At 38.1% G+C, this 13,282-nt stretch overlaps 1 protein-coding gene across 1 annotated transcript in view; it reads left to right on the top strand.

Moving 5' to 3' along the window:
- The window catches only part of LOC148057082 (uncharacterized), a 36,245-nt gene extending 28,091 nt beyond the window's left edge, over positions 1 to 8,154 (top strand). The window contains exon 4 of the mRNA XM_087745646.1: positions 6,119 to 8,154. Coding sequence (XP_087601772.1) covers positions 6,119 to 6,161 — 43 coding nt within the window. The 3' untranslated portion in view covers positions 6,162 to 8,154. The remainder of the gene's footprint in view (positions 1 to 6,118) is intronic.
- The last annotated feature ends 5,128 nt before the right edge of the window (positions 8,155 to 13,282 follow it).

Raw genomic sequence — 13,282 nt, 5'->3', positions numbered from 1 at the left:
CTACTGCTATTAGACACAGACATATTCTGAACAGATTCATGACAAACCATTGCCTTTTATTTAAAGAGATAAATTGGTTGCATGACTTTGTGTCTCTGCCTATCCATCTAACCACTCTGACGTTCTACGCAGAATTTCTGCATGCTTCCAAGATATTTTAAAAGATGAGATTTTAATACGCTTTCTTGACAGCGGTCAGGACGTTCCCACGCCCCAGGGATTAAAGTGATGGTGGTGGTTATTTTTTAATTTTCATCTCGTTCGTCTAGAATACTTTGAATATGTGATTTTCTGTAAAATGTCATACATCCGTTAATATGCATTTACAGTGTGATTCAACATTAAGTATTCACAAGGAATTGTGTATTTGTCACGGCTGTGGTAAGGCAGCAATGATGCAATTGAGAACAGTACTGGGCTCTTACAGTAATTTACCCTGGGTATTTGGAATGCTGGAGTATACTGGCTGTCTGGATGCATGGCTTTTATTCTGGACTGATGAAAAGTTAATTACAGTTCCTGATGTTGTATGTACAGCTGTTTTCCCTTGAGAAAAATAGAATCCCATCGGGGCAAAAACTTAAAAAGAACACTGAAAAATCAGGGAATTGGCACTTGTGTTTGCAAGAATCTGAATAACTTCACAAGTAGAACAAGAATCAAAATCTTTAATGGTCCAATTGCAAAAAACAGTAACTCCAAGAAGAAATCATTAGATGTGGCCTTCTTGCAAACAGGAATTAATAAAATGTAATCTTAGGCTACAACACATTTTAATTAACTTAATGCCTCTTTCTGACAGATGCTAGTTTCTATAAATATTATCTGCATATACAGTACTGCTAAGGAAATTGGTATGATCTTGAATTCCAGTCATGCTTCTCCTGGGCAATTTTTTTGCTTTTTTTTTTTATTTTTCCTTCCTAACAGAATGCAGTCTTCACACTGACCCCTGGTTATTACATTATATTTTAGCCAAACTAGTTACTATGCCTGGCTAATGAGGAAAAATGACATTTAACTTCAAAGTTGGCTATTTAATAAAAAGAACGTAACAATAATTTGTATCCTCTCTGTCCATGAGGCCGCCATGAACCATTGACAGCTTTATTTTTTGTTGGTATATTGGCATTGGTGCATATAATACAAACTGTACCCTTTCTTGTGTCCCAAGATGGACTAGAAGCCATGTACGAGGGAAGTACAAGCCACTGTAGAAACAGCCACCACCTACAGGTGTGGGAGAGATGAATTAATGGGCAGAAAGGTGCAAGATGTTAAAAGCCAAGGTTTTGCCATTCCTGACTTCTCATTTATTGTGCATAGCAAGATGTAGAAAAAAAACTGTTTGGGCAACAGTTAGTTAACATGGGAAGAAGGACTACTTAATTCCACAGTCTTTATTGTGCTTGATGTTTCTCTTTTCATACTAAAACCTGGTCTTATAAAGTCTTGGATTTCCTCTAGAATTAGTGAAACTATTCTTCACCATCACCAGTGTTATATCAGTTTTTATCCTTAGTGATAATGCAACTACCATAGTGTACAAAGAATGAAAAAAATTTGGAGTTTAAGAAAATTACCATTTTGGAAATCTCATTTTTTCAAATAGACATTTAACTAGTTAAAAAGGCATACAGAATCTTTAACAGATGCAATGGTATTGCAACAATGGGCAAGAGACTCACATCATCAAGCAGATAGCACATGGAAACATGAGATCATCTTGTTTGCCACTTCTGCTGATAGAAGTTCATTGTATGTCGTACACTTTCAGAAATCTGTATTTCAGAAAGCTGGTCTTCCAAGGAGAAACCCTGCGATGCAAGGAACAACAGTTGACTTCAATAGAGTGCCAAGGTGGTAGAGATGGGCTGAAAGAGCTCAGCTCTCCTGGTGTTCCAACACTCTCTTCTTGATCTTAGTGATAGTGATAAAAGTGCTTGAACTCATAGGACATAGAGAAGAGATTTGGACCATGTCAGTAAGACAGCTATCGTTTTTTAGAAATGACGAAAAACTGTTTCCAAAGGGAGTGTTATGGCTACTTAATCTTGTTTATTTATCTTCTGAGAAGGTCTTTGAGATGTGACACAGGATTGCCCCATATGGGGAAAATAAGGGTGAAATGGGGTGAAAATAAGAGAAGAGACAGTGTTACACGACTTTTCCTTTCTCTCTGCGCTTCAGAGTGGATTCAGTGGGAAGGAAGCACACTTAGCCTTTCAACTGGACAGGACGTTAACAGGGGGCTTTCCTAGCTAGTGAAGTAATACACCCTTCAAATGCACATGTTGATGAGCTTTACTGGCTTTTTTGAACCAGTAATCTACACTACTTCATTCATTGTAAATAGTATAATGTTTTGCATTTAGAGAGTGCATTTCAGCCAGAGCTTTACAAATACTCATTAAGCCCCGAAACACTGCTCTGGAATAGATGAATAAATTATATGGGGAAAGTAATCATTAGAAACGGTGTTGTTTTGTCGAATGGTGTACAGTTTTCATGTAACCAAGGACTTAAGTGCAGCAAGTCCTTGACACCTACTTTCACTTTCCTATATGAATATTCATTTGGCTGAAGTGAACATTTCATCCCCACATCTTATCAGAATTAAAATTCATCCTCCTCTAATGGAAACTGTGCTGTTTCACTGCTACAGACAATGGTTGGCATAAAATAAAATTGTTCTTTGTTCCAAAACTATGGTTAGAATTCAGTAGCTAATCGGATGCTGATAGCAAACACTCACGGTTTCCTTTACATCCACGTGACAATACAAAAGACAATTGATACGTGGCTAGCGTAAGATTCACTCTCGACATTCCAGGCACATTGGGCCTTGTCAATATACAGCTTGTCATCATATGTTGCCTTACTTTGAGTTGTGTTTCTTTCCCCTAGTGCAAAACGGTTGTGCACTGAATGCTATTATAGATGTATCTTAACTACATGTATCTTACATATATCTATATATCTTACACTTGGCTAGTGCTACATTTTGTTCTTAAAATCTCTCTAGAATGTTAAAACCAAAAGAAAGGATGCTTCCAGGGACATATGGTGGGTTATCACATGGTTTCTTCTAAAAATCCAGCCTGAATCTGATCCGCTTTGTTAATCTCCAGATGTTTCTCATTACATTAGCATCAGCTTAAATGAAACAAGTTTAGCTGGGGTGCTCATATTAAGAAAAAAATAGCCATAATGGTATCATTTTTGCTAATTTTCTCAGTGAAGCTAATATTTGAATGGCTGGAGTTGTAGGTGCACTTGATCCTGCCATCAGGTCTTACTGCATCAGAACTTAGATGTTCACAGAGCCAAGGGTAAAAGCCTGCAATATCCTCACTCATCTTGTAACTGCTTTATGAACTATATGTACAATACCTGTTTATCTTCATCTTGATTCACAAGCAACAAAATAACCTTAGAAAAGTAAATATTCTCAAAACAGCTAAAACTGAAAATTGCAAAGCTGATTTCCCATGTACCAAACTAATGCTCTTCCAGAGTTTATACGACAATATCGTCATCGATACCATCAGCTGTTTTTTCAGCACTCCAGACAGATGTAATGCTGATAAAAAGTGGAATTTTTAAGGTGATTTTATCTTCAGCAGCAACAACCCCAAAAGCAGGGTTAATTGGAATAATGACCTTCAGTTGAGGCATTTCTTGGGAAATTCACCAGGAAGTGGAGAGAATGCCCTGAAGTGAAAATGCTAGCTTGTTATCCATCTCTGGAAATGCCTCAGGGCACCACTGCTACTACTAGAGCAAAGCTGCACCCTCCACTTGGGAATTAGCACATTCCCTACAGATTTGCATATAATGGAAGTAGTTGTGATAGTTTCTCAAAAAAGCCTTTGTTTTCACCATGCCTTTGCCAAACCTGAGCCAGAAACGTGTCATCTATGGAGTCATTTATGTATTTAAAAAATGAGTACTGCTTTTACACTGTTGCCATGGGACAGCTGTAGCAGGAAATGAGCAAAACACATAGATAATTATTGTTGACAGAATACAGTTCCAATTTTATCAAGTGTAACCCCTCTGCGATATGTTGTTAAGGCAGCCATCAACATCTCAGTGAATGAAATACTGATTTGAGAAGTATGCAGTGCCCAAAAGTAACATACAACTGTTATGCTTGGAAAACAGAACATGTGAAAGACACCTCCTTGACTGAGATGATACGGGAGTAATTATTGCTAAGTCTCTGAAGAACAATTAGAGTTTTTTATTACATTTTCACATTATGATTGACATTGAAACAATGCATCAATATGTAAATCCAGATTACAGTGATCTAATAAGATATTGAGAAAGATGATACTTTATAAAACAGTTGGTGGAAAAACTATACAGAGCTGAGAAAAAGCCATAAATTTATCATTTTGCAACCTGCCTTGCTTTTGTTCTTTTTTTTTTTTATTTAATCTGCTTAGCTACTAAATTAGATTAAAGAGGACTCTGTAATTAAGAATTAGGATATAGTTCATCATTTGTAGAGATCAGATCCATTAGGTATCTAAAGAATAGAAGTTATTTATAACAGCATTTTACAGCAACCTTATTAATCAATGCCAATGTAATGTTAATAATGTCAATATATAAAACTGAATCAGGTATAACAATATTCCAGTTTGATAAATATCAGGATATAACTTGCTGAAATACATAATTCTCTCTCCTTAATTGCATGGTTACTTATTTCATTGATTAAAAGGAAATCTATGGGGGTTTATTGTGAATAGTAACAAATTTGTATATATTTAATATGTATATATTTAAAAGCTATATGGAATAGTCCTATGCCCTCAAGAAAGGAAGTCTCAAATAAGAAAGAATAATTTTTTGAAAGGTAATACTGCAGTAAATGAAGAAAGTTTCTTTTAATTTTTATAAAATAATGAAGTTCACTACACATCTTTTTTGTATGAATTGAGTCTGTATTGTTTATCTATTTCAACATGCATATTTTAAAAAGTGGGAATGAGAAGGTGTGACACATGTATAAGTGCATTAAATTACTGAACTATGTTTTGCACCCTGCTGACCTTTTTAATGGTAAAGTAAGCTGAGGCACCGAGTCTATTTTGCTCTTTTCTGTGGAAGTCCACCTTCACAGGCTCTAGACAAATGAAGATTACATGACTGTTAAAAAAGGCATCTTTTCTTTAATACCTTGACTCAGTCCAGTCAGATTCAAGACCTCTTCTCAAGAACTTGCAGAAGGCTCTTCTTTTTGTATCTGTGTTTTAAAAGTTACCTATGCTATTTTGAATTATTAGAAATTGCTCTCCAGGTTTGTGCAACAGTGAGCTAGGTCACAAGCATCAGCACGTGGCCTTACTGCTTCGGGATCTGAACAGATGTCTTTAGACAGCCCAGCACTGCACTGGGGACACTGTCCTCTCTCAAACCCTTACTAACCTCCCAAAGTGCCCCTGGGACTCCCCGGGGATCTGCACCCCGGTAGTTCCCACAGAGCAGCTGGAGGTGGGGAGCTGCATTACAGGAGTCGGTTATGTGTGCGCCCAGCGAGGCAGGGACGCTCAGCTGTAATTCTTATCCCGGGGCTGGCTCCCATGCTGGGTACCATGGCCCTGTGAATCCACCTGCATGCCTGGGATTTGGGGATTGCAGGTGGAGGACTGTGCAGCCAGGCAACGATGCCAGCCTCAGTCCTGGGTGAAGCCTTTCGGTGGTGCTGCCCTGAAGACCAATTCGTAACCCGAAAGTAATAGCCATACATCTGCATCCCATCCATCTTTTTGAGGAATAACTATTCAGCCCTGTTACATCTGAGATTGAACTGACTTGCCAACTGAGAGGCATTGGTCATGCTGATGGTTTATTGCAGGAAGGGAAGATTACTAAGAAAACAAGACAATAAAAAGGAAACAGTGGAAATTAATTTCACAGTCCGCAAGAATCCTATGGTTGAACCTGTATCAGAAATTAAGGCAGAACTGGGATAGTGACAATTTTGCCTATCCTGGATTTGCAACTTACAGATGTATTTTTTCTTTTTCCAGGAAAGAGATGGTCTTTTCTTTCTAGTTTTATGTTGTATGTGATTATTTATTTCTTTTCCTCCTTAAACCAGGCAAAAGAAAGTTGTATTTCTGTCTCACTCCATTTTGGGCTAGGGGGAGATACAATTAGGTGAAGATATGCAGGAGGATGTTTATGGAACCCTGCAATATTTGGGGACGGGGAAAAAGATGACAGGTATCGCTCAGATATTTTTTTGTTTTTCTTTAAAGTATGCCTTTCTGTTACTATAGCTACTGCCTGTGTCATGCTCACATACAGATGCTTTATCACATTGTCTTTAGAAACTGACTGATTGCTGTTGCAAACCATTGAAGCCAGGAGTGGAGGGGATACAGATGTGTAACAGCAGACTGGAAAACCATGGAATGACCTGAGCCCAACATAGGAACAGGCAAAAATAGATGTGGAGGATTGACAAGGCGGCACACTTGCTAGGGTTGTAACAGAAAGCAGGAAGAAACAGGAAAGAAGTAGGACACTGGAAAACCTGCAATGAGGTATGTACGCTTCATGTTACCAGAAAAATCAAGGAGCCTGGTTAACCTTCAGTTATATCCTTCTGGAGACAAGCAGATAACCAAAATCTTAGATTCTCCTGCAAAGGAGTCTTTGAAAGAGGAACTGGGAGACCACAGTGGGAAGAGATTGCTCTACCTGGCAAAAGCTTATTTAGGAAGAGGGCTGAGACCTTGGTGAGTTATAAGCCTGCTGAGAAAATAACATCTCTGGAAAGAACGGGCAGATGCTAAAATTGAATCTTGTCTGGAGTTTTGTGTGGGGATTGTTATTAAGGGGACTCCAGGGTGAAGTTTTGGGTCTTGCAAAGCAAACAAGGAACAAACTTCAGGAGGAGCCTGGATAGTGTATTCAGGGGTCTTTAATTTCTTTAGAAAAAATGTCTTGGTGAAGATTACTGGAAATATGCGACATTCTGCTTGCCCGGAGTGCGGTCAGTAGTTGCAAAAAAAAAGGCAAATATGGTAACAGCAGTTGCCAGAGGTGCTGGAAGAGGGTAATACCAGGCATGGGCTATTACACAGGATAGTGGACTCAAAGCTGGGGAAAAATGCTTTGATGGGAATACAGAAGCGAGGTATCTCATGTTGGGGGAAGGAGTAAAGTGCTTCCTTCCATGAGGAAACCTCAGAGAATTCAACGGTTTAATTTAAAATTTTAAAGCTTTTAGTCTTAAAGTTCAGAGATGTCCATCTTTCCATTTGTCCCGTTTCTTACAAAAAAGGATCTCCTCCTCATACTCAGGTGCTCATGGCTATGGGATGACAGTGAGCCTATTTGTGTTCAAGCGTCTGCTTTAAACCAAACCAAATGTTGGTAGTCACAGGTACATAAATGTTGAAGAACTGAGGCTTTCTCAGTGCTGCCAGGCCTGCAGTATCCTTTGCCACAAAAGTAAGAAAAAGACCCTCAACGGTTCATTATAAAAATTTCAGTTAAATTTCTGGAAATGATCCTGTAAGTGACTTTGGCACATAATTGCTCTTTTCTATTTTTCCCTTCTACAAATAACTTGAAAACTGTGCAGCCATTTAATTATTGCCACTTGTATTTAGAATGATAAGACATGTGTCATGACAAAATTATGACTATTTGTTATTTAGTTTAATTATTGATTACCAAATATATCTTAGTACAAGGATTCTAGGTGTTAGGTATGTACGTTATTGGGACTTTGTGAAATGCGAAAGAGAGAAAATGAAGAGAAGCGAGAGTACTGTGTTAAATATAGTAATCATTAAAGCTTGTGTGACAGAAAATTGTAAATTGACATAGCCATTAGGAAATGTATTCATTCATTTTTGCTTTTGCATGCATTTTTGTGCATTTCAGGGGACAAGCTTAACTTGATTCCTGAAATATAAATCTTTTGGGCAATAGGATATTCAGGTGAGAGAGGTAATTGGATATATTCAGATACTAGCATCTAAAAGGTAAATCAGCAGGATGTCTTTAAAAATGAAGGAGATTTGTAAGGAAAATAGAATTGTTTTGAAGATATCTTCTGGATTCCGCAGAAGGTACTTTCAGCATGAACACACTTTTAAATACTGACAGTGGTTTGGAAAAGAAAACCTTTTAACTAAAGATAATTACCATTTTTCTTACTCCTAGGAGAGTTCAGTATGTTTTGGAAGGAGAAGTTTGGATTTGTTATGCAGCACGAGTGTTGCCTTCTCAATGTCATTTTCCCATCTGTCTTGCTCAGCAGTGTTACAGCCTCGGCTGATCCATGTGTGCAGTCATCAGTCAGATCCTACTGCACAGTGATACAGTAAGCCTGAAAACTATTCTTGTACAGTGTCTGCCATGCTCCGTATCTTCCTCAAAGGAACTGTGGATACAATTTGAACTTGTTTATATTCTTTCCAGTGGCCAGGAAAATGAATAATTCCTTTTTCTGTATTTGGAATTCCCTCAACAATAGATTTACCATTATTTAATCTGTCTTACTTTATGAGCTATATTTATCTTCTGGTACTCATAGAATTCTATTGCCTGACACTAGTCCCATGGAAATTTAGGGAAATGTCTCAATCTATTGCAAGGGAAACAGGCTCTGAAAATCTTACTTTGTCTAAAATTTGCCATCACTTTCCCCACAGCATAAATTGCCCTGTGCACAAAATGCAAAAGATGTTTCATTTAATGCCAATGCTTATAAAAAGATAAACCACAATCTATTGGTGACAATACCTTGCCTGTTCTAGTCAAGATTTATTTGGCACTGCAAACAATATGTATTAATCTTCTGCAAAGTACTTAGGCTGGAAATGGGTGATAATATCTTCCAGATGGTTTGCCTAACTTTTGTACATATTTTGTGACTCTTGCCACCCTTCCTTGTGTCTAGCTCTCCTGACTTCTGTGGATTGTGTGGTGCAACTGAAAACATTCTGGACTAGAAATGAGCATGTGCTCTATATTTAGTAATGTCATCAGTAGTACCATTGTGCAAGTTGCTTAACTACATCAGCGATTGTCCTTTCTCTTCTTGTAAATAACAGAGATCTTTAAATTCAAATGGTTGCCATGTATTCTTTCTGTGAGCTAGATAGCCACTTGATAATGGTGCTCTTTAGTAGATACCAGGTGATGACAATTTTTGATGTTCACCTATTTCTAAAAATCTTAACATTTTGACTCAGCTTCTGTTTTCCTAGAAATCTAGGCTAAAAGGGATGTTGTGACATCATCTGTTCATAGCTCCTGATCTGAGACAAGTATACTTAGAATCTCCCTGACAGAAGTTTCGTCTGGACCAGCCTTTAGAAACTGGTGATGAAGGGAATACCATAACATTCCTACTTAGTCTGTTTTACTGCTAATTACATTTGGGAAAATTTCCATGTAGTATCTCTCTTCAAATTTATCTTGGCATAAAGCAAGCTGATTTTTACTTGCACTGAAATAGAAGAACATGGTATCAAATTGATTGGTATGTATTAAAAACCATCAACTGTATTTTCATTTTGAAGGAATACAATAATGATCTTTTTGTTACCTGGTTTGCTTAACCTACGCTGTAAGGTAATATTTGGTCTTTCTTTGACTTGAATATTTTTAATTTGTCCTCTTCTTGTTGTAAACAATCTTGGACCTCAGACTTAAAAAAAAAAAAAAATCTTTCTGCATGTTTTATCTATTTCTTTATAGCGTTCCTTTCTCCTACAGCATGACACTGGCTCTAGCTGTGCATGGCCATTTTTTGTTTTTCAGGTAATTGAAGAGTCCTGTTGATGACACTAATATTTTTATTCTGCACTGAGATACTGACATTAGGTAATCAATTACATATAGTCTCTTTTTTTCTTTATAATTCCTTTCGAATAGAAGCTACCCAGAAGTGTCTTAAGTGTCTGAAGTCTACCATTTTTGTGGGTTCAAACTTGCAGCAACTGGGGACCTCAGCATGTCTCCTTGAGTTACCCAGGAACAAAGGAATCTATTATTCTTATTGTGCTGTTTTTGGAATCATTAATACTGTTCCTTGAGATTGCTTTTTCCCATGCTGTTTGAGAGTTCAACAGGGAAAGTTGTTTTCCCTAATTTGAACAAATAAACCATAGCTATTCCTTAGTGAAGTTCCTCCATCATCTGAAAAAGTGTTGCAGTTTTGGAGAAAGGGCATCAGAAATTTTCCTGGAATGTGGATTTGCCCAATTTCTCCAAGATGTCTTTCCTATTTCCCCTATTGTCTGAACAACATATTCTTCTACCTATAAGAATCAGTGTTTTGATTTCTGGTGTCTTAAGCACTTGCCACTGTTTCACTAGATGTGAATCTCACTGCACAATCTTGAAGAACAGTTTGGTTGCACAACCTATATTTGAGTGTAATCAGAAAAAGAATTGGGCAAACTGCTCCAAAATTGTCTTGCAAGTTAATCTGTCTCACTGTGAAACCTTTTGTGATTTTAATTCTCAGCTGTTCTGAGCAGAGCTGGTAAATCATGCTAGAAGGCATATTACACATTTTGCATTATGGCTTACAAGCTTTCTTAAGCAGGATTTAATAATTCAGATTCATTGCTCCTCAAATGCTCTGCCTCTGTCTGGCCTCACACTTTTTATAGGTTGTGCTTGTCCTTTAAAAAATATACAGGCCATGATGAAAAAGTCATAACTAGCAGGCTTCTCTATGCATTGTATCTCACTTCAGTTAAGTTTCCCAAAACAGCAGCAGCTTTTGACCTTGAAGACCATCAAATTCAATTATATTCAATTATATTCAATTCTCAGAAAAATAGGAAATAGATCATTAGAGTACATAGCAGCCTGAAATCCAGCTGTGATTCTGTAACCTCCTAGACACTGGATCTAATTGTGACTGATGGAAAGCATACTTTAATTTCTTTTGGTTGGAGATTCTTATATAGTGTCTCCAGTATTATTTCCAGATTCCTACTCCATGTTTTGTCGAAAAGTTATAGCATATGAAGGGTTGAAAGAGTTCAGGCAAACATGCAGACCTGAATGGGGCAGGGGGTGGTGGTGTGTGCAATAAAAGTGGAAAAAAAGGAAATGAGAAGATTTGGATGTTACCACTGACAGAGTGAAGCTGGGTTGTAAGGGCAAGGGCTGAAAAGAAAGGAAAGGGATGACGTAGAAAGGATGTTCATATTCAGTGGTTTGATTTTATTCTGGAAATAGCAAAGTGTAGATACAGATTTTCGCATACTTTAAAATACACCACTGTCCTCCCAAGGCAGAAGAAACTTAACAAAGTCATCCAAAAAAGTGCTCCCAGGGGATGCAGACAGAGCAAGTAACACCAGTAATGCATTCATATAAAGCTGCCAAACATGGGTTCAAACTTGCAGCATTTGGGGACCTCAGCATGTCTCCTTGAATTTCCCAGTTATTAACAAAGGGAGCCTCGAATCTCCTAGATTTTATTAGACCCTTAATCTTGTTGAATAGCATATTTCACTTCCTTTAGCTGAATTTCTGATATTGTGGCCTGAAACTCCTAATTTAACCCCAAATAGCTTCTTCCAGATAGTGCCTCTAGAGAGCAATGAATGATATATAATAGAAAATAAAAGCGGCTGAGATCAGTCAGGGAGGACTGGAACCAGAGCTTGAGCACTACTTGAGCACTAGCTGAATGTGGGGGGGGGGGGGGGGGGGGGGGAAGAAATCAGAAGAATCTGGTACTCTTATTAATGAATGATGCCTGGAGGCATTCTTCCTCCAGGGCTCTAAATCACAAACCTACCTCCTGATGAGCCCACACAAGTCAGCTTGTGAACTTTTATAAATTCAGAATAAGTTTGCATCTTGATCTTAATTTTAGAATAGAGATCTGCAAGTTACTGTAATAAAACACGCTTTTTCAATAATGCATTTGTCTGAAATTAACAGGTGCATGTGATAACGTGCTAATGCTGCAAGCAGCATGATGCATCAACTCAAGATTTGGTCATATGACAAGGGCGATAAATTGAAACAGGGAGCTTCTGACTTGATGTAATGAAAGTATTTTCACCACAAGAACATGGGAATGAGTTGCTAAGAGAGGCTGTGGAATTTCCATCCTTGGAGGTTCTCAGATCCTTACCTGGACAAAGACCTGAACCACCTGGTCTAAATTCAATGCTGACCCTGCAGGAGGTTGTACTAGATGACCACTGCCTCTTTCATTGCAAAAACTGAGGAGAATCAATGAAATAGGAGCTGGGTTCAAAACAAAGAAAAGGAGGTGATTCTTCATACACAGCTCAGGTAGGATGAGCATTAGGAACACTTCACTACCGGCTGTTTTGGATGACAGAAGTTATGTGGGCTCTAGTCTAGACAGGTTCACAGGAGAGATCCATTGAGTTACATATGGAAACAACATCTTGCTCATGAGTCTTCTGAAGGCAAGTACTAGATGTAGATAATAGAGGTAAGGGAAGAAAGAAAGAAGCTGGGGAGTTGCATATGACTGTCTGGCTCTTGCACTCTTTCCTGGCACCTGCTTTTGTTGAGATCTGAGACAGAATACTAGGCTAAACAGACATTTAGTTTGATCCAGTACAGATGCTTTTAGGACCTGAAATCCACAACACAATAATTTTTATTCAATTAAGTTACCATTCACTATAAGTGGAGAAGCCTGCCTTGTCACGGTGGTCTAGTGGCCAAAGCATGCTGGAGTTACAGGCTAACTTCAATCAATTCATGCAGCTAACAGAGCATGAAAGACTTGCTTCATAGCATCAAGGTAAATTAATCTTTCCAGAGCAAGAGTTTGTCTTATCTCTTCTGCACAGATCTAAACATGCAATGACACTAAGCAACTTGTATTTGATTTACTTTGTAATTGCATGAGAACTGACCTTATTGTGGTTTCTATGATAACTCACATCTAATCACAACATTACCAGAATGACTCAAAATTGTTAGGGTTTCAAAGACTCTGCTAGGCTTTCACAAAACCCCTGCCAAACTCTTGATTTCAAGCCCATGCTTTCTCATGTGTAACGGAAATCACTTTCCAACATATAGCTTCTAATGTGTCCCACAGTAATGACCATTCTTGGTCTAGCATAGCGTCATCTTCTCCAACAGTAGCCAAAAAGGGAGCACCATACAATGTCATCCTGATGCGCCATACCTGCATGTTGTCTGAAACTCCTGTGAAATAGAGCAAAGTCCTCTCTCTTTCCATTGCTGCTGCTTTTCTTGCCTCCTACTTTCTTCTAATGAT

The sequence above is a fragment of the Nipponia nippon genome, unplaced genomic scaffold (genome assembly GCF_047370975.1).
Source record: "Nipponia nippon isolate SJK-2023a ecotype South Korea unplaced genomic scaffold, ASM4737097v1 scaffold_10, whole genome shotgun sequence".
In the NCBI taxonomy this organism is placed as follows: domain Eukaryota; kingdom Metazoa; phylum Chordata; class Aves; order Pelecaniformes; family Threskiornithidae; genus Nipponia; species Nipponia nippon.
This window is presented reverse-complemented; position numbering and strand designations above follow the sequence as displayed.